Here is a 22,648-nt window from a genome sequence, read left to right as displayed (position 1 = left end):
CAAACATTTTATTTATGACCCAACTAACTCTCTGTAACAATTGCAATTACGTTCAATTAGACCTACGTAATTTTGGCAGCGGTAAATTATTTTATTTGCTGCCGGATGAAGTTAGCATTCAGCAAATGTGACTTGAGGTGTAATAGCTATTGTAATATCTAATATTAAAGGTAGCACAATATATAAGTGTTTTAAAAATCCGCACAAAAAGAAATCATTTGGATTATCAATGTGAATTATTAATTTGAATAATGACAAAGTCCGAGTAAAGCATTAACAAAATCATTGTAAATATAATTCTTTTCTAAGCATAAGTTATCTTTGTGGCCACTTAACTAAATGTGTATGTTACATAACCATAATAACATATTATGCTAATCTGCGGTGTTATTGTAGCCTAATTTCCCTTTTATTTGAATACAGGAACAAAAATAGGCTATATCTCTCTATAAAGATATCTTTATAAAGACATTAGACATCATTCTGGAATTGCCTTACAAAGTAGAAATATTAAGTAAAATTCTTTTTTTTTTTCACGTTTCAACCAAATATAGGCTGTTATTAATTAAAATCGATCAAACCAAGAAAAAAATGGTGCATCTCTATACATTGGTGATTGTATGTTACACCACACTGAAGCCGTTTTCAGCAGTGAATTTTATTTACAGCTTAAATTCAATATGAAAATGTGAATGAATAGATCGAGGAAACATTAAGTAACAGTGGGAAAGTAAAAGGCTGCCAAGAACTGCATTGTGCAATCAAGACGAGTCAGAAAAAGTGGCCTTGTAGGTTGGAAACGGTCTTTAAAACAATATAGTTGGTTATAATTCCAGTTATAACATAATGAGATTCGTTTCTTCTTTCATAAATAACATCACACCCAGTGATTCTCGCATCGATGAACCAAATTACCTTTTAGCGGAGATTGAACATGATGATGCAAAAAGATCAAATACATAGCCTAGGCTATATAAAAGGATATAAGATATAACAAAGTATATAACAATGACGACAAATTGACTATGATATATGTTCTAGTCTATTTCGCGAATGCTGGGATTCAAATGAGCCAACTGTTTGAATGAATCGTTTAAAAAAAAATCACAAACTCGCAAGTTTAGAGAATGAACTCACTGAATCGATTAAAGCGGTTCCTGAATCAACATCTAATGAACTGTAAGGTATCATTACTTTCAGTGATATCCATTTACGGTTCGTGAAAGCCTAATAATTAGTGTAGGCTATTAAGTACATAATAATTACAAAAAAAAAGTTAAGTGAACTTGACAGTTCAATTAACTTATTTTTTTAATTATCATTTACTTAAAAATTTTAAGGCAACGGGTTTCCTCAAGTTTTTTAAGTTAAGTCAACTTATCACTTTTTACAGTGTACCTGAAAGGATAACATGCCAACTGAAATCCTAAGCATACGGACCTTTGGAAGCCTATGAATATCTTGGCCACACCGTATTATGGTAAAAATCCAACAATTAACTAGCCTCATATTTTATGCAACTCAAAGTCTGTCCTTTTGACTTCAAGCCATTTTTTGAAGACATACTTCTCCTTGATTATCTCTCTCAGTATTTTAGCAATTTCCCTTTAGGCTTTTCACCATTGCCTGTGTGTTTTTTTATACCCAGAGTTCTCATCGCTCAAAGGATGGAAAATTATATTAAAAGCAGTGGTTTTAAAAGCCGCTGTAAGCTGGCCAGCGGTTAAAGTGTTCACACACAGGCCCTCTCTAGATAGCGATCTCTCCCTCAGACATGTCCATTCACATTTTGACTGCCTCTGTTGGGCCTTTTGAAGCACAAAAGCAACCTGTGCTTTGGGAGAGGAAACACAAACTGCATGAAAAGAAAAGAAAAAAGTAATGAGCGAAAGGCAAATGCAGGTGCTGACCCCCAGTGTAATACACATCTGTTCGTATCTGTTTGCAATTTCACCACTAGTGATCTTTATCATTGATTCAATTGAGCTATGAACTGCAGTCTCTGGCTCGGGCCTTCCTGGCTGAACGCACTGGCAGCTATTCAAAGGACCTGAACTGTGTTCTGAGCCTGTGAAAACGTTTCCACTTCCCCTTAGATGGGCTCTGGATATCAGCAGACTAATTCTGCTAAGTGGTCACTGTGTGCAGTTTGGAAGACAAACAGTAAACACCCTGGCAGCATCTGTGCGTGTAAACACGGGGACGGGCCGCCCGCTACAGCCGGTCAAACAGGAAAGAATGACTTAAGATAAAATGAGGGGAAAGATAAGAAAAAACGCACTAACTACAATAATTTGGCCACGAAATTGAGAGTGGAAGAGAGGCTGATACTGCTTTCCATGTACTGAGTCCAAAAGTCTGAGACCTCTTGTGAAAGAATTATTTTTTTTTTTTATTGGACTTTTTCATTAATATTTTTGTGTGTCATGGCAAATTCGTGATTATTTTAACATTTAGGCAAATTGGTGGTGAATTCATACTATCTCATCCAACCCACATAAGAAAACAACTTTCTGGCAAAACAAGTGGGCGATTTTGAGAAAACGTAACAAGTTGGCAATTTCGTATGAATTTCTATGATTTGGTTCGGAAAATTTTATAGGGAAAAAATTAAGCATGAAGCTCCACCCCTTCTTCTCAAATGTAACTCTGGTTTGTAATTAGATTATAGGTCAAAAAGAATTTTTTTAAAGTTACAAATTGCCATTTTATTTTTTTTTATGAATCATATGTTTTCTATAAATTCATACATTGCATGAAATTACAACTTCAAGTAACTGAAGATCCATAAAACATTTCCATTACACAAAAAGTTATTTAGATTTTTAAAACTGTTTACTGATAAGTTCTTTGAGGAACAGCAATGGTTCTTTCATTCCATCACAATAAAAAACCTCTTGTAGAACCCTTATTTTGTTGTCTTGTAAGATCAGGTGTCTCATGCAGAAAAAGTGTGAAAATGCTAAACAGAAGCGTTTTAAGTAGTGGCCTCTATTGGTTTTTGCTTTAATGACAGCAGTTCTTGAGCTGACATGAACAAAACAAAACCAAAGACTTGAGATGATCCAAAGAACATCTTGAGCTTCAGTGAAAGCAGGAACATTTGAGTCAGACGGTCTATGTCACCAATTGGATTTGAGACCAATAGTGCGGAATCAAAGATTTCATATGTTTCGTCAAAACACTTTTGATGTTTTTAAGAATTAACCTAAAACTTCCAACATTTAACGATTTTTAATGTGGCCTCACACTTTTGCACCAAACTATACATCAACATCTTTACAAGGGCACTTTAATCTCTCGAGATGAGATAAATGTGAATCATTATTCGTGGCCAATCTTGTGATTTGGAGTAAACACACCACTGTTACTGGTCAGAGGGGGCGGCGTGGTGTTGGAAAGTGAGAGGGAGGCTGCAGGGGTCTGTCCAGGCTAATGGAGTGTGACAGAGACCAGCAGAGGTCAAGTGGGGTCAGAGGTCGCATCCTGACTGTGCACTCACTGATCAGTCCTATTATTGATTTAGCTGATTTCACAGACACTGATGCACTTGTGTATTTTACGCTTCCACTTTTTTAGTTGGCATTATTTGACATAACCTACCATGAATACTACATCTGTTCCGGTTTTTAGCATTATTTTCCTATGAAAACAAAATGGGTGTTAGTGAATGTACCGTGTTCCAAAAAATAATTTGGACATTTAAATCAACATGTCTTGAGGTCACAAATATTTTAAAACAAGTACAGTGCATCCAGAAAGTATTCACAATGCTTCACATTTTGTTATTTTACGGTCTTATTCCAAAATGGATTAAAGTCATTATTTTCCTCAATTCTACAAACAATACCCCATAATGAAAACATGAAAGAAGTTTGTTTGAAATCTTTGCAAATTTATTCAAAATAAAAAACAAAATTCTCACTTGTACATAGTATTCACAGCCTTTACTCAATACTTTGTTGAAGCACGTTTGGCACCAATTACAGCCTCAAGTCTTCTTGAGTATGATGCTACAAGCTCGGCACACCTATTTTTGGGCAGTTTCTCCCATTCTTTTCTGCAGGACCTCTCAAGCTCTATCAGGTTGGATGGAGAGCGGCGGTGCACATCTCTCCAGAGATGTTCAATCGGGTTTAAGTCTGGGCTCTGGCTGGGCCACTCAAGGACATTCACAGAGTTGTCCTGTAGCCACTCCTTTGTTATCATGGCTGTGTGCTTAGGGTCGTTGTCCTGTTGGAAGATGAACCGTCGCCCCAGTCTGAGGTCCAGAGCGCTCTGGAGCAGGTTTTCATTAAGGATGTTTCTGTACATCGCTGCATTCATCTTTCCCTTGATCCTGACTAGTCTCCCAGTTCCTGCCACGGAAAAACATCCCCACAGCATGATGCTGCCACCACCGTGCTTCACTCTAGGGATGGTACATGGTTTCCTCCCGACATGACGCTTGCCATTCAGGCCAAAGAATTCAATCTTTGTTTCATCAGAACAGAGAATTTTGTTTCTCATTGTCTGAGAGTCCTTCAGGTGCCTTTTGGCAAACTCCAGGCGGGTTGTAAAGTGCCTTTTACTGAGGAGTGGCTTCCGTCTGGCCACTCTACCAATATACAGGCCTGATTGGTGGAGTGCTGCAGAGATGGTTGTTCTTCTGGAAGGTTCTCCTCTCTCCACAGAGAAACGCTGGAGCTCTGTCAGAGTGACCATCGGGTTTCTGGTCACTTCCCCGACTAAGGCCCTTCACCCCGATCGCTCAGTTTGGCCAGGCGGCCTGCTCTAGGAAGAGTCCTGCTGGTTCATTTACTGATGCTGGAAGCCACTGTGCTCATTGGGACCTTCAATGCTGCAGAATTTTTCTGTACCCTTCCCCAGAACTGTGCCTCGATACAATCCTGTCTCAGAGGTCTACAAACAATTCCTTGGACTTCATGGCTTGGTTTGTGCTCTGACATGCACTGTTCACTGTGGGACCTTATATAGACAGGTGTGTGCCTTTCCAAATCATGTCCAATCAACTGAATTTACCACAGGGGGACTCCAATCAAGGTGTAGAAACATCTCGAGGATGATCAGTGGAAACAGGATGCACTGTTCGAGCGGCTTTAGCTTCAGGACCGAAGCTCGTCAGTGACCCCTGCTGTCTCTGCTCAGGTATTGATTTCTTTTATTTTGTTTTAAACACAGTTTTACTCCTTTTTGCGGCATGATACTTATCTGATATACTGGTCAAGATGCTGATTTTGAAAACGTTTTACAATCGTTATTACAATCAATTTCAAAGCTAAAATCAAAGTCTAGCATTTCTCATGTGTTCATTCTGTGTCATTCACAAGCAAACAAATAAAAAATAAATTAAATAAATGAATAATTAACGAATAACACATAATTAATCCTTTAATCCTAACTGACAATAATTGTATTTATATTTTTGATAAATGCTAAATACTAACAATACTGGTATGAACAGAAGCTGCCTTCATACTCTTAAATACTTTCGTGCTTTGAATAATGTTATTAGTTAAGTTTGTGCTTGAGTCTTGATCTTATTATGCAGATTTTTGGAGTGAGCCATAACCAATCATCATTGTTCACTTAAGTAAAGCACTTTAATTTGCTCCAAACTGATTGACTGTTTTTGTAATAAGTGAAAAAAAGAAAAGAAAAAAGAACATATCTCTACATGAAGGGGATTGTTGTATATAAGTATGTCTTAAGTAATAAGGTATGTTACTAATAATATTCATCAAAAAATGTTGACAAACCAGTATCAAACATCACACATTGTAGTTTCGCTAAAATTAAATTACCTAATACTAATTATTAAATGAATAAACCTCTCAAAACAAGCAAACCAAATTAACCTACTGTTGATATTATTAATATCAGAAATATAGATGGAAAAGCACTATTTCTTGCATCCACAAGGTGGAGATGTTGTCCTGGGCATTTCAGATGTTCTTTCAAGTTCCAAGTTTACTCATGTACACATTTATTACATAAATGATATTATATTATATATGCAGTGAGTTAATTCCTTCCCTTACCCCTGAACCTTAATCTAACCTTCAAGTTTTGCACAAATACATACAGACAAAAAGTACAACACAGTTTGTTTGTTTTTAGCCTAATTCTTTATACTATTATATGGTCAGTCAGTATACATATCTTCAAGTGAATATAACCTTTTAGAAAACTTAACCAACCCCATTTAAAATGAACCCTCTGGTGTTGTTCATGTGATGGTCAAAAATGACAGAATATTTTTAATTTCAATGATATGAATGTACTATATTCACCACTTTTTGAGTGGAAAATGAAATGTATTTAGTAAATCTTGAATGTTTTGGAGCACAGACTTAAGTTTGGTCTCTTTTTGTGAAAAAAAAGTAAAAAAAAAAAACCGTTTTTAAAAAGTGAAACTAAAAACAGTTATAGAAGTTTAGATTTATTATTATGAAAAATGCACAAAATACCATTTTTAAATTTGAAATGAAATAACTAAAAATGTGAGAAAACCAAAGCCATAAATGTAACCAAGTTGTGTTCCAAATTTGAGATTGATATCTGAAACAATGAGCTAAAATTTTGAGTGAGATTTGAAAATGAGTTCGATTTTGTTTGGGCGCAGTACCAAATGCTTCCACTAGATGATATTAGCTTTCCATTGCAGTCATTTCTAACTGCGAACAGTACAAATGTGACTATTTGTTTATATTTAAGGACTGTTTAATCTTTTCGAAACATGTAAAAAAGATTTGTGTGTGTGTGTGTGTGTGTTCACATAGCCAAAAGTGACAAAACCTTTTCCAAGTTTTGCACCGTTCCAATGAAGTAAAAAATTCTATAAAACCAAAACATAAAATTCCGGTGCAAAACAGCATCAAAGGGTTAAAGTTATTGGCTGCCAAAGCATTTTATAGGATAACCTAAGTGACCAGTGTATTATGACTTCTTGCCAGATGTTTAACACAGTATACGGACACATAAGACACATAATCTATAAATGTAGACTTCTTTACACCCGTCCCGTGGCTGTACGCCCTCTCTATGGTAAACTCATCCTGTTTGTCTTCAGCTGAGATAACAAACACAAAGCGTTTGCTCCAACAGTTCACCTCTCCACAAGCCAGCCACATCATTTGCGTTTTTCCCATGTGTCACACTTTCCCTTGTATTAAACATGTAAATGCGAGGTGTGGACGGATAGTTCATAACTCAACACTGAGCCAGCAATACATCAGGATAACACATGTCCTTTTTCATAGAAATGTGAAATGTGTGCCCAAAATGTGAGGCAAATATAACAGGCACACGCTTAAAAAGCTACGCAGACGTACAGAGCGGTTTTGTTTGCATATGTGTACATGCAGTCTCCTTTATGGCACATCTGTCTGTATTTAGTTTGAGTTTGTTTTATCTTATCTCTCACGTGTTTGTCTTTAACTTGTCATCATAAACCATGTCCCATCTCTACCATCAGTGGATTATGTGTTAAAGGATTATCTCACCCCAGAATGACAATCCTGTAACTATTTACTCATGCTTCTGTTGCTCTTCTTTACTCCGTGGCACACAAAATTTGAGTTTTTCAAGAAAGTCAAGACAAAAGAGCACCAAGAAATTAGTTCAAATGACTTGTGCGTTATATTCAGAATTTTTGAAGTTATTCAATAGCTTTGTGTGAGGAACAGATTGAAATATAAATCGCTCTTTACTTATAATCTTCCCCTCCAGTGAGCTGAAGCAACCAGATCAGTCGGTGAGTTGAACTCCAGAATTGGATCAGTTCAATTTGTGAACAAATTATTCAGATAATGTCTGATTCATTGAAAACCGACTCTCTGAATGTGCTTAGGAATACTGATCAGTGTTGTTATTGTTAACTAAAACTGTTGCTAATTACAAGCTAAATGAAATAAAATATGTTAAGACTGAAGCACTAAAATCACTAAAGATAAAATCAAAATAAATTGAAGCTAAATATAAAAAAATAAAACAAATAACAAAAGCACTTAACATAAAAAATTTAGACGAGAACTCTAATAATAATATTATTAACTAATTAATTAGTTAAATAATAACTATATCATTATTAGAAACTAATAATATTATTATTATTTTTCTATATAATACTACTACTACTACTAATAATAATAATATAAAATAATAACTAATTCAAAATAAAATAAAAAATAAAATGATAAATATTATATGTAAAATAAAAAAAATATATATAAATGTTGCCTTGGCAACAACAACATTTGCTCAAAATATGTTAAGGCTGAAGCACTAAAATCACTAAAAATAAAATCAAAATAAATGTAAGCTAAATATAAAAAACTAATACAAATAACAAAAGCACTTAACACCAAATTACTAAAACTTACTAAAAATGAAGACGAAAACTCTCTCTATAATAATAATATTAATATAATATTAATAATATAAAATAATGACTAATTCAAAATAAAATAAAATAAAATAATAAATATTACATGAAAAACTTGAAACTGGAATAAAATGTTAAGGTTGAAGTACTATAATCATTAAAAATAAAATCAAAATAAATGTAAGCTAAATATGAAAAACTAATACAAATGACAAAAGCACATAAGACAAAATTACTAAGAAAAAAATTAAGATTAAAACTCTCTCTCTCTTTCTCTGTAATAATAATAATAATAATAATATATACAATAAAAATGAATTCAAAATAAAATAAAATAATACTGATTAACATGGAGGTCAAGATTTTCATTGTAAAAATTTTAATTTTGGCTTGTTTCTTATACAAAACTTTCAGAAGACTAGCGAGGGGCTAGAAAGAAATAGTCAGAATATTCTTTTAAAAAATTCACAGATTTTTATTTTCAGATGAACTGTTCTTTTAACGACTGTCAAAACTATTTTGATTCTAGTACTGCATTTTTTACCCCACACAGTGAAAGTTGTAGGAAGGGATTCACTATGACAAATAACTCGGCCTCCTCATATTACAGAACAAAGACCCTGGGATGAGTGTGAGTCAAACATATGTTGAGTAATTACTCACACACAAATCTGTGATCTGTGATTCACACAGTATTCAGCACTTCAGAACTGCTCTAAAAGCTCATGAATCACTGCTAATTTGTCTCTCTTTTCTATCCCTTGCAATGTCTTCATGCCGCAGATGAATTTGCCCACCCACGGTGCAATAAAAGACCAAGACGGAGAAGACTAAACAGTAAATACTCAGAGATTGGACCAATTTTGGCCACTTAAATAGTTTTTTAAAGTTTTGTGTTTTATTTACAGCTGTAAGTTTAAAAACATTGAAATAAATAAAATTTTAATTAAATTAAATTGCATCAAAATAAATAAAATTTTGGGGGCAACCACTAGCACTATTTTCTTCTCAAGAAATGTAAAAATATATACTACCTTTACTGATCCAAATCTCTTCTTTACGTACTCTTTCACCATTCTTCATATTTAACTAGAGAAACACTGACCCTCAGTGTGAGCAAATGTGAGCTCAGGTTTAGGAATGTCTTTGCGGTTTGCTGCCGTGTCAGAGTGCCTGTTTACAGGCACGTAGGAACTGGACCAAACCTTGAGACAAGGCGACATGTAACCTGAAACACACACAGATGTGTGAATCCAATCAATCGCAGCGGTGCCATCTAGTTTGGCATCAGCCTTGCAGCTCTGAGAGTCCAGCTTTGTGAGATCTGGACACTTCATTGTGTTTCTAGAGCTGACACAAAAGATCTCTGTTTGCTACCCAACTCCTGTTCCCATGACACAGTTTGAGAGAAGGATTACGCTGCTGTTGTGAACATTTGAAAGGTGTTGACCAGAGCAGCCTGACTTAATCGAACTGTGTGTATCATATGAAATACCCTGTTGCATTTTGCAAAATAGTTATTGCACACTTGTAATAAAATGTAATAAAATGTAATGCTTCTCTGCTGGAAAATCCTGGTAACTTGGAATATGACAGCTGGTTTCTAGCTGGTACAAGCTTCATTTTCAAGCACAATTCCTGTTCAGAACGTTTTCAGAAAGTTTTGTAAATAATGTAGAAACTAGAGAAGATATTTTGAGAAATGTCAATGTTTTTTTGTCCATACACACTAGAAAAATGGGTGTAGAAATAATTTTCACAGAATATTTGCTAATAAATTTCACAATTAATTACCAAAAAAATAAATAAAATAAAATAAAAATGTTTTGAGAAATGTCAGTGTTTTTGTCCATACACACTGAAAAAATTTGGTGTAGAAAAACTTTTCACAGAATATTTGCTAGTAAATTTCACAATTAATTACCAAAAAAATAACAATAAAATAAAGTAAAATAAAATAAAATAGAAATGTTGTGAGAAATGTCAGTGTTTTTTGTCCATACACTCTCAGAAATAAAGGTACAAAAGCTGTCACTGGGGCGGTACCTTTTCAAAAGGTACATGTTTGTACCTAAAGGGTCCATTTTGGTACCTTAAAGGTACATATTAGTACTTAAAGTGTACATATTTGAACCTAATAGGTACATAAGTGTACCTTTTGAAAAGGTACCGCCCCAGTGACAGCTTTTGTACCTTTATTTCTGAGAGTGTACACACTGAAAAAATTTGGTGTAGAAACACTTTTCACAGAATATTTGCTAGAAAATTTCACAATTAATTACCCACCCCCAAAAAGGCAAGTAACAGTGCATTTTGAAGTACACTGAAATAATATTTTTGTCATTACAATATGAAACTTTTTTTTTTTTTCATTTAATTTTTTACAGTGCAGTGGAAGTTTGTTTTCATTATTTAAAATAAAGCTGTGGTAAAAATAAAATAAATATAAAATAAAATAATTATATAAATAAAAAACTTAAATGAAAATGATAAATGTTGGCTTGTCAACGAACTGAAATAAAGCAAGTTGAGGCTGAATTACTAAACTGACTGAAACTAAAACAGGAATAAAGTAATTAATAATAAAAAGAAATATATTTTAAAAAAAAATGACAAAAGCACACAACAAAATTACAAAAAATGTAACAAAAATTAAAATGGAAATTTAAAATATAAAAATAAAATATATTTATTTATATTTATATCTGTCAAGATGCTTAGAATTTGGTCTGTTCCTTACAAACAAACAAACAAACATAGTGCAAAAGACGTATGAACCACTTTTATGACACTTTATAGTGCTTTATTATTATTTTGAAGTTTCACATACCCAGTTCTCAGTTACCATCATTCTTCAGTATACATTTATTTGTGTTCCACAGAAGAAAGAAACTCAAACAGGCCTGGAACGGCAAAAGAGTATGCAAATAATTACAGAATTTAAATTTTTGGGTGAACTGTCCCTTTAAGACTGACAAACACTTTCCGTCTCTCTTAAATTAGGCTAGGTCACCATCATTTTTGTTCAGTAGAGCACAGTTTGCAACTAAAATACTAGAAAGATATGCTATCCTTCAGATCTAGTTGAGAGAGAATCGTGGAAGATAAGGACAGTATAGTAAACACTGTTCTGGCTCATAGATCTTGTCCTGCAGGCACATAGAGCAGGCTTTGTTTTTTCATTCTCTTTGTTCACGTTACAGCAGAAACCTGTTGAATATTTCATGCCATGATCTCTGGTGTCTTGAGTTACACTAGTGTGAACAGCTTAAGTTTGAGAGAGAGTCAGGTGGGCTCCTCCCACAGGTGTTCAGGTGTACTATAAGCCCCGCCCCCTGACCCGAGCTCTATATTAGGGCACCGTTAGGTACTGACCGCAGCTTAACGCTCTTCACATCACACAGCACAGAAGCCGTTCTCCACTACCAAGACCACAGGTATGAGACTTCTTTAACTTCTTTTCTTATGCAGTAGCCTAACTACACATACACCAGCCTCTTGTCAAATGGCAAAACCAAATGGAATTATATATGTTTTGAGTCACATTAAATTTGGAACCTTTATATTCAGTTATATAGATTTATAGTGCAGGGATCATAATGAAGGAACTCTGTAATTCCAAATTCTTGAGAAAAATTTTACTTTTAATTTTATTCAGGTGTTTTTTATTAACCGATAACTGGTTTTAAAGATGTTGCACGTCCACAAATGAATAGTATTGTCTTGTTTGGAGTAACTCCAATTGTGTTAGACAACACAAGAGGCATAGCTAGTCTCCAAGACAGCAAGCCTCGCATCAGAAGAAGGTTAATTGTTTGATGTGCCAACACAAAGCAACAATGCAGTGTCCATTTACATATCATGTGATCTTTATCATTCAAGTTCTGTGCATTGTTTGATGCTCTTAATACTTTATTGAGCAGAAACCATGAAATGATAAAGGACTGTACAAGCATTTCTACTGAAGTCATTTGTCATTTAAAACAACTGCCCATTGCTAGCTAAGACTTGTTTCCTGAGTGGACACACACACACACACACACACACACACACACACACATACACGTATAATAAACATTTGGGGGCTTAAATGTGGTTAACTGTCATGAAAATAAGTCACAATGCAAAATATCTTACATTTTTCTTACATTTTATATATATGCACAATATTAACAATCCTAAAAATAGGCTTGATTTTTTGCTGAGATATATCCGGACATTTCTTTGTGAGATTCACTCCTGACATTCATCTCTGTCAGAGTTGGGATTCTGGTCCCAGATCAGCATAAAGAGCTCCTTCAGCCCAGAGCTCTTTAACAGTAGCAGGCTGTCAGACGGTTATCACTTTATGGCAGGAGATAAATGGATTAGGAAGGTGTGAACCAACTCTCTTAAGCAGCCCAGAGTTGAGAAGTCATTTATTACAGAGTTTGGACGTTTACTTCTAGCTGTAAAATCCAGCATGGGGGAGCAATGGAAAATTCTTGGCTTGAAAGGCTTCTTTTAAAAAGTCCATTTGTATAGAGAACATTTTAAGCTGGAGATCTTGAGGTTAGGTGGAGATGTGTGATGTTCTTCTACACCAAATATGTGACCATGGACCACAAAACCAGTCATAAGGGTCATAAATAAGCTTTCCATTGATATATGGTTTGTTAGGGATAGGGCAATATTTGGCTGAGATACAACTGTTTGAAAATCAGGAATCAGAAGGTACAAAAAAATAAATAAAACCAAAATATTGAGAAAATCGCCTTTAAAGTTGTCCAAATAAAGTTCTTAGCAATGCATATTACTAATCAAAGATTAAGTTTTGATATATTTACGGTGGGAAATTTACAAAATATCTTCATGGAACATGATCTTTACTTAATATCCTAATGATTTTTGGCATAAAATAAAAATCGATAATTTTGACCCATACAATGTATTGTTAGCTATTGCTACAAATATACCCGTGCTACTTATGACCTGTTTTGTGGTCCAGGGTCACATATGATTTTCTTTGCATATTGTTGTTACTAGTATTTTTCTGCAAATGTTTCTCAAAATGTGGCAATAATGGGCGGTTTGAGTTTATTTTTATTCTAAAAGCACATTACATTACTGTTGTTTAACTTGGTGCATACCTGTAACACTGTTGCGCAATCCATTTCTTGCATGTAGGCTGTAACCTCTGATGATATTTTATAAAACAAGGCTATTAGTTATAGTTAATCATCAAAAATGTTGAGTACATACTGAAATACATCTCCTCCTGTCCACAGAGGTCATGTCATCCAGTCTGTCAGTACGGAGTTTCTCTCTGGGTCGGCAGCCCTCTTTCTCCAGCATGTCTCTGAGGGACAGCGGACGTGCCCGATCCAAAGCCTCTGTCTCATTTGCTAGCGCCAAGCCTCTGTCTCGCTCTGCCTCCATGAGCATGTCAGATCTGAATGGCCTGAGCAACCTGTCCCTCAATGGCCTTCATGGCAACAGCACCAATGAGAAAGAGGCCATGCAAAGCCTCAACAGCCGACTCGCCAGCTACCTAGACAAGGTCCGCTCTCTGGAGCAGTCCAATGCCGACCTGGAGCTGAGGATCAAACAACTGATGCTGGAGCGTGTGCCAAAAGGGCACGATATTGATTCCATGATGGCCCAAGCCCATGCTCTGGAACAGGAAGTATGTGGACAATGCCCTTAAGGTCTTTTGAACTTAATGAAAGCAAAGATTGTTTGTATGGCTCGTGGTGTGTAGGTATGCACATGCTCTGAAAGTCTGCTCAGCAATGTCTCTGATCATTAGCCCTACCAGACACACTAGTTAAATAATTACCTACTGTCAGTCTAAACAGTTACCTTTTAACAAAGAAGGAAAGTACCTAAATCTGAATAAATAGCTTTGTAAAAGAGGTCGAAATTCTCAGCTGGTTACCCAATGGTACTAGGTTCAAACACCATGAAGTAATGAGTTAAGTTTCCATCACAACTCTGTCCTTTCAGAAAAGCAACATAATCCCAGGTTGCTCCATAAGTGCCATCTATGACAAGGGTGTCCAACCCTGGAGGAGCACCTTCCTGCAAAGTTTTGCTTTTACTTGCTTCAACACACATGCCTGAATAATCTTAAAGTCCTTAATTAGCTGGTTCAGGTGTGTTTAATAAGGGTTGGAGACAAACTCTGTATGAATGTGTTCTTCTAGGAGCACGAATGGACACTCCTGGTTGTGCCATCTTCCACTATGATCATTTAATTGGTGGTTTCAATGTGTTTGAGATGTGCAACTTCATCTTCATGTTCTGTACCTTACAGGTAAGGAAGAAGACCCTGGAGAACGCTCGGATCATGCTTGAGATCGACAACGCCAAGCTGGCTGCAGATGATTTCAGAATCAAGTGAGTGTATGACTTCCTGCACCTCTCAAAACATCTGCTGAGGAACTTTAGGAAGCATTGACTTGATGTGTGCTTGCAGATGGGAGACGGAGAGTGCGATGTGTCAGTCGGTGGAGCGGGACTGTGTGGCCCTGAAGAAAGCCAAGTCAGACCATGACCAGATCATCGCCACACTCCGTGGTGACCTGGACAGTCTGAAAGAGGAACTTTACTTCCTGAAGAAGAATCACGAGGAGGTAAGATCTCCACCTAGAAACGAAATCACGAATGCTGCACCTGTTGTTGCTCATTTCTGCATTCCCTCGGTTTACAAAGTGGTTAAAAAGTACCATGTAATTGTAGGATGTGTACCAGTCCAAAGTTCAGTGTTTCTTTATTCCTTTCAACCTTCTGTTGCTGTAATCCCCCTTAAGTGCATACGTTAACTGATGTAATCTCTTCCATTATAGTTCCATTGTAGAAGAACCTTTAACATCCATGGAATCCTTCCATTTCATGAAAGGTTCTTTATAGTGGAAAAAAAGGTTCTTCTAAGAAGATTCTTTGAGGAACCAAAAATTGTTCCTCAAATGTGCGAAAACCCCCTTTTGGTGTCTTTATTTTTATCTCTGTGACAGGCTTGTCAAACCCTTAAAGAGTCTCAAGTGGTGACCTCTACTGTCCATGCTTGGAGTCATTTGTAACTCTATCCATGTGGTTCTTTTGTCTCATGAAATCCAAGATGTGCCTCACAGCTAACCTCCTGGCACTGAGTCAAGTGCTGATTGTCATTTTTAGGCCAGAAACTTGCTTTACACAACTACACAAAGATGCATATCCTTGGCCAACAAATTCCAAGAGCAAAGAAGGTGTACAAGTACTTTAATCCTTGTGTTAATTTGAAACTTACAAGTCCCAGTTCAAAAGAGGATGATAGAGTTACTATTAAACGTCTGTGTCATTGAACCAGAAGAAGGTATTTAGTTAGTTTAATAACTTGATGTACTTGTGTTTTGTTATAAACTGTGTTCGGAAATACCATGTATTTGTTGTAGTTGCATAGACTATGTTTTAAGCCTTACTTGTCACTGGTGTATTGATGAACCACAAACCAACATGTAAGAAAAAAATACTCAGGAAGTACAGAACTATTCTCATGCCTTCTCACGCATAGACTCTGGGTATATTTGGAAAGAAGGGTGTGGTGTCATGGTTGTTGAATATTCAAAATATATCTGGCGTGTTTGTCTGTTTTTGTGCGAGGCACACGCATACTCCCCTTGTGAGCAACATGAGATCAACACTATTAAATATTCATTGAGAAGAACTTAATAATGAAGTAACTTCCACCGACCTTGTGCCACCATGTGGTATCAAATTCCCAGCATTCACGCCGCAGTCTCAAATCACCACACAATCCACACCCCAATGTTCAAACATGAAATACACGCACATTTAACCTATCCAAACATGTTAAATAGATCATTAGTCAAAGACTAACAGTTTTTGATAGTTCCACAGAAAGTTACCAGACAATTTGTTTAGTCGTACAACATCCTTCTCTCATTACTTTTCCCACAGGAAATGGACAGCCTGAGGGCCCGGGTTGCTCAAGAGGATGTGAGTGTGGAGGTGGATGCGGCCCGCGGGCCAGAGCTGGGGACGATTCTCTCTGACCTCAGGTCTCAGTATGAAGGCATTGTCCAGAAGAACAAGGAGGAAGCTGAGAACTGGTACCGTAAAAAGGTTGGTGTTCCCAGAGGATCAGGGTCAGAACCACTGGCTGTTAGCTCCCATTAAGAGTTTCCTAGACCCAGATCACATTTCACTGACAAAAACACCTTGGTGCAACCCAATTACTATGTATTACCATTTAACAACACCTTGTTAAATGATAATATGTAATACCATGATATTTTTGTACACTAAAGCATAGTATTTACATATTACTCCAAAGTATTTCGTAATATATTTTTGGACATGGTACCACAGCAATGGTTTTGGAAAGTGAACCCATACAATTTAAATAAGGTATTTCAAAAATACTGTGGTATTACCAGGTTTATATATATATATGGGTCTACTTTATTATCATCGTTTTTTTAACATATAAATACCATGCTTTAATACCATGTCATGGAACTATGGTAGTACTGTGGTATTTATGGTAAGTGAAACCATGGTATTTACGTACTTTAAAACATCATGTTTTTTTTGTTTTTTTTAAATATTAGACTACAATATTATCATGATTTATGAACCATAATGATACCAGGGTATTTATGTAAGTTAAATCATGTTTAAACCATAAACCATATGTTACTCTAAGCTACTTTTTTGGCAAGGCATTTACATGAGGTACTTCAAAAATGAAATGGCATTACCATTTTTTTTTTTTTTGGTAATATGGAACCACAGTCAACCACAATCTGCAAGCTAAATTGCTAAATTTGAAAATACTGTGGTATTACCATGTTTTTTTTTTTTGTGGATCCACTTTACTATCATGTTTTGTACATATAAATATATTTTTGTAAGGTCGACACTATGGTAGTACTATGGTATTTTTGGTAAGTGAAACCATGGTATTTACATATGTTACTTCAAAAATAATGTGGAATCATCATGTTTTTATAATAATAATAATATTAAATCACAATGTTATCATGATTTTTTTTAACCATAGTGATATGACATATGGAACCACAATGTTATTTCAAGGTACTTAGAAACTATTGTGGTATTACCTTGTGTTTTAAACATTTTGAAACATGCTTTAAACATGAAAACCATACCATGGTATTTTTTTGTTTTTGATAAAACCAAGGCGTATACTTTTGGACATAGAGCCATGGTAATCATTGTTTTAGTAAATATCAATGCTCCATGCTATTACGACTGATACATCATAATATAAGACTTTGTGTTGCAGTTCATCAGACCTTTAGTAGAATGTATTACTTTCTTCTGTTGCATGGTGGCCTTGCATGCAGACCATTTTTGTAACCCATCCACTGCATGTGTGTGTGTGTGTAGTTGGACATGGTGCAGACGCAGGTGCGTGAGAGTAATGAAGCCCTGAGAGGGGCTCAGAGTGAACTAACCGAGAGGCAGCGCTTTCTGCAGACACTGGAAGTGGAACTGGAGAGCCTTCATAAACAGGTCAGAACCAGGCAGGAGGAACCTTTTAAGGACCATTTCTGTTCCCTGAGTGAACCTCTAGAGCCGTGGCCAATGCAGATACAGTTACCGCTTAGCACTGGAAAGTAAAACCCTGCCCTTTATGTCGAGGTTATTTGAATGACCCAGGCCATAAATGCTCCGTCGCATGCCTTTACTTACTTTCACAAGTCAAATGTGAGCGGCAAGAAGCACAGACACAGTTTGTTGTTGGATTAAGGAGTAAAAAAGGGGTCAGTAAAAACCCTACTACAAGTAATACACATGTAATAGATCTCCAAAGAGGAACTTTTCCATCAGAACACTCACTTAGAAACAGGTTTGCTTGTTTTCATGACCTTTGAATCTCATGCCAGTCTAAGATCACTCCCAGCATCTCAGATGTAGTTACTATAAACAGGTCACGCTTGTGTAAATAAGCCAAGACATAAGATGCTCACATGGGGGTTGTTTTGTAGTAGTTTCTCTGCTGGTACAATTATTTTGAGGGTGCAAATTAATGTATAAAGGCAACTTTTAATCCCCTAATAATTAAAATTCAAGTTGTTCCAATCCTGTATGACTTGCTTTCCTCGGTGGAACACAAAGGATAGAGAATGTTCACGCTGCTCTTTCCTATACAATGAAAACTTTTTTGCAGGAATAGTGGTCTGTATGTGTTTGTGTAAAGGTTTTGCACCTCATCAGCACGTGAGCAGTAGCCAAAAAAGCCTCATTGTTCCTTATCACTAAATGGTGGCTGGCAGTTTAAACACGATTACATGCAAACTAAATAGAATTGAGTTATTTACTGATGGAATAGCTTCATTTACTTGCTAATTATTCACTAAACACGCAGAGACAGACCCACATACCCACATTTACATGTATTTTGGCATGTAACACTTTACATCAAGCAACAATTCATTTTGAAGCCATGCAAAAAAAATATATATATATTTTTTTTTTTTTTTTTTGTTATTTAAATTTTCATTTTATCTTCAGGCTTTTGACAGTTTAATGATAATAGAGGGAGGACAGGAAAATATTGTGAATTATTGTGCATCTCCCATTTGAGCACCACTGCTTCATGTGTTAAAGTGTTACTCCACCCCAAAATGAAAATTTTGTCAATAATCACTTACCCTCATGTCGTTCCAATCCCGTAAAAGCTTTGTTCATCTTTGGAACACAATTTAATTTAAAACCGGGAGGCTTGTGACTGTCCCATTGACTGCCAAGTAAATAACACTGTCAAGGCCCAGAAAAGTATAAAAGACATCGTCAAAAATGATGTTACGTCAAAATAACGTGGTATTCTATGTGGTAGTAACATCTCCTCCGCGTCACCATAGCGCCATTTTGGAGAGTATCTACTGGACGCAAATAGCGTATGCTGTTCTGTGTCAGCAGCGCCACACTGATACACTGTTTTCATTCAAATCAAAGCGTAAATGGTGACGTGGAGGAGACGAATTGTTGAATTAAGTCATTATTTTTGTTTTCTTTGCGTACAAAAAGTATTCTCGTAGCTTCGTAAAATTACGGTGACGTAATTTTTTTCATACTTTTCTGGGCCTTTACAGTGTTATTTGTTTGGCAGTCAATGGGACAGTCACAAGCCTCCCGGTTTTTACCCAAAGTATCTTAAATTGTGTTCCGAAGACGATCGAAGCTTTTACTGGTTTGGAACGACATGGGGGTAAGCAATTAATGACAAAAATTTCATTTTGGGGTGGAGTAACCCTTTAATATGTGCACTAACCAAACTATGGCTTCGGCTAACAAATTCCTATTTAAAGGGATAGCTCACCCAGAAATTCTGTCATTAATTACTCACTCTCATGTCATTTCAAACCCGTAAGACCTGCAATCAATTTCGGAACACAAATTAAGATATTTTTGAGAGCTTTCTGACCCTCTATACACAGCAACATAACTACCACGTTCAAGGCCCACAAACATAGTAAAGACATTGTTAAAATAGTCCATGTGACATGTATGTGTCGTGGAACCACTGATGTCACATGGACTATTTTAACGATGTCCTTACTACGTTTCTGGGCCTTGAACGTGTCAGTTGTGTTGCTGTCTATGGGAGGGTCAGAAAGCTCTCCGATTTCATCAAAAATATCTTAATTTGTGTTCTGAGGATGAACGAAGGTCTTATGGATTTGGAACGACATGAGAGTATGTAATTAATGACAGAATTTTCATTTTTTTAACCCCTCTCACAGGTGGCGGCTCTGGAGGGTAACCTGGGTGAGACGGGGCAGAAGTACACCCTGGAGATGGAGCGACTGCAGGCTACCCTGGCCCAGCTGGAGGAAAGCCTGTCGCATCTGCGTCTGGACATGCAGCGCAACAAGACGGACTACGAGCAGCTCCTGCGCATCAAGCAGAACCTGGAGATGGAGATCGCAACCTACAGGAGGCTGCTGGAGGGGGAGGAAACGTGAGTGCAAGAGATTCTTGCAGGTTACCAACAATGAAAATTGTCACTGTTCACTCACCGTAATGTCCTTCTAGTCTCTTTGTTGTTTTCTGTGACACTGAAATTGATATCTGAGATTTTAGCAGCTTAGTGATTATTTTGATACTTACATCAGGTTTCTTTTTTTATTTCACAGGGTTAAAGAGACTCCGCCACCACCTAAGAGTGAGTACTCACTCATATAGAACGTGTCACATGCTACATCAGCAAATACTAGAACAAATATGCACAAACTGATCTTACAAGTTATAGTCAACAAACATTGCAGAAAAATTTGCATAACTCTAATAAATATTGCATAAATGAATTTAAATTTTGGATAAAAACTTTACCATTCCACCATTCATGCAAAATTGATAAATAATGTAACGGGGTTGACAGATTTATGGTTTAGCCATGAAACTACTTTTTGGAAAGAAAAATTCTGTGGTGAAATTTCTACAATTAGACCTTCACTTATTAGTTACTTACTAAAGAAAATCATGGTAACAACAGGGGTGACATTTTAAGATTCTCGACTGGCACACATCATAAAACATAAGATAAATTGCTAAAAAGTGGAGACCTGTGCATTTGATTTGATTTATGGAATAATGTGTCACTTTAAAAAGAGAATAAAATGATGGTAAAATGGTTGATGCATAAACTGGGCACACAACCTCAGCTTTTTAATAATACATTAAAAACATACAGGACAAATTAGAGTAAAAATGCAAACTTTTATTTACATATAGACTACTTTTCCTAACCCTAATCCTACTTTAACCCTAACCCTAAAGCAAAAAAAAAAAATTTTTGCTGTCAAATTGATTAATCACGACTAATCAAATCCAAAATAAAAGTTTGTTTACATAATATATTTGTGTACTGTCTATATTTATATGTATATATACATGCATTTATTTAAGAAATACATGTAATATATATATATATATAAAATATAAATCATATATATATATATATATATACATGTAAATATTTCTTAAATAGATACATGTATGTATGTGTATTCATATATACATATAAATATACACAATACACACAAATATATTATTTAAAGACAAACTTTTATTTTGGATGTGATTAGTCGTGATTAATCGATTTGACAGCACTAAAAAAATCAAATAAACTAAAGTGGCTATAAAGTTAGAAAAATGCCTATAATAACTAAAAGACTGCATCATCTTTTGTTCAAGTCCTTTTTTTACACATTTCAGGGACACAAATGTCCTCCGTTCTGTAGAAAGACACATTTACAGTATGATAGCGAGTTCTCAAGTATATTTGAAGCTGGCTGAACTGTTGGGTAAACATTGATCAGATATCCGTTTGTGGCTCTGGAAGTGTTCTGGGAGTGCGTTTGTCCTCTCACCTGAGCTGCACACATTAAACGTGGTCAAACAGAGGCCGCTCTTATAACAGAGCCATCCACAGAGCCTACAGTCCGCTGTCTGAAAGGAATCTGACACACCGCTCACATCACTCTCTCTGTCTGTCTTTCTCTCGGCAGAGGAGCCTGACGTTCGTACCCGTAAGATAGTGAAGGTGGTAACGCAAACCATGATCAATGGCAAAGTGGTGGACGAATCCAGCGAAGTTGAACAGATTGAGGAGACAAAGAAGTAAAACAAGAACAAGACTGTCTGTGTGATTCCCTGTATAAAAGCTTCTATTGTCTATTTAGGAGCCACATTACCTTGGGCCCCCACAGGGCCCCTGATTTTTCTTTCATTCCCAGTCTTTCAAAGAGATCATCTTTCCTTTCTCAAGCAACAGAAGAGCTGAAATTACTAGGAACGCCATCAGATTTAGAGCTGAAACTGAAGAAGAAACAAGTGCTCCTGTTATTGCTTTTAGGGACTTATCAGACCACAACTCTTTATTCTTTCTGCATGCATGCAATATTTATTTCTAAATAGTGTAGTGTGAGGAAGAATTTATTTACTTAAGTGTTTGCTTATCTGTTGTGTCTTTCACTCTTTCTCTGTAATAAAAATATTAAATGCAAATGACATTTTTTGTGACCATTTATGACTTTCAATCTTCAATTTTTTAATCCAAAATATACTACGGGTATCTTTATTCACATATATGCATTGCACACCAGATAATAGTATTTTTAAAATGAACATGCTATATTTATTTGCATCCATTTTAAATATGTAGTTCTTTGCAGAAACTCTATATTAATATTAGTTTACTTAATATTTAATGTATATTTGTTTTAAATCACTTCTGTCAAAATAGGTCAA

At 35.9% G+C, this 22,648-nt stretch overlaps 1 protein-coding gene across 1 annotated transcript; it reads left to right on the top strand.

The window, feature by feature from the left end:
• Positions 1–11,744: 11,744 nt before the first annotated feature.
• si:ch211-243g18.2 (uncharacterized protein LOC559906 homolog) lies at positions 11,745–22,405 on the top strand. Its single transcript, XM_058788314.1, has 9 exons — positions 11,745–11,823; positions 13,654–14,051; positions 14,682–14,764; positions 14,844–15,000; positions 16,325–16,489; positions 17,780–17,905; positions 20,140–20,357; positions 20,533–20,561; positions 21,907–22,405. Exons 2-9 carry the CDS (start codon positions 13,659–13,661, stop codon positions 22,020–22,022), a joined length of 1,287 nt encoding a protein of 428 aa, XP_058644297.1. The 5' UTR covers positions 11,745–11,823; positions 13,654–13,658; the 3' UTR covers positions 22,023–22,405.
• The last annotated feature ends 243 nt before the right edge of the window (positions 22,406–22,648 follow it).

Source organism: Onychostoma macrolepis, chromosome 10 (genome assembly GCF_012432095.1).
Source record: "Onychostoma macrolepis isolate SWU-2019 chromosome 10, ASM1243209v1, whole genome shotgun sequence".
NCBI lineage: Eukaryota > Metazoa > Chordata > Actinopteri > Cypriniformes > Cyprinidae > Onychostoma > Onychostoma macrolepis.
This window is presented reverse-complemented; position numbering and strand designations above follow the sequence as displayed.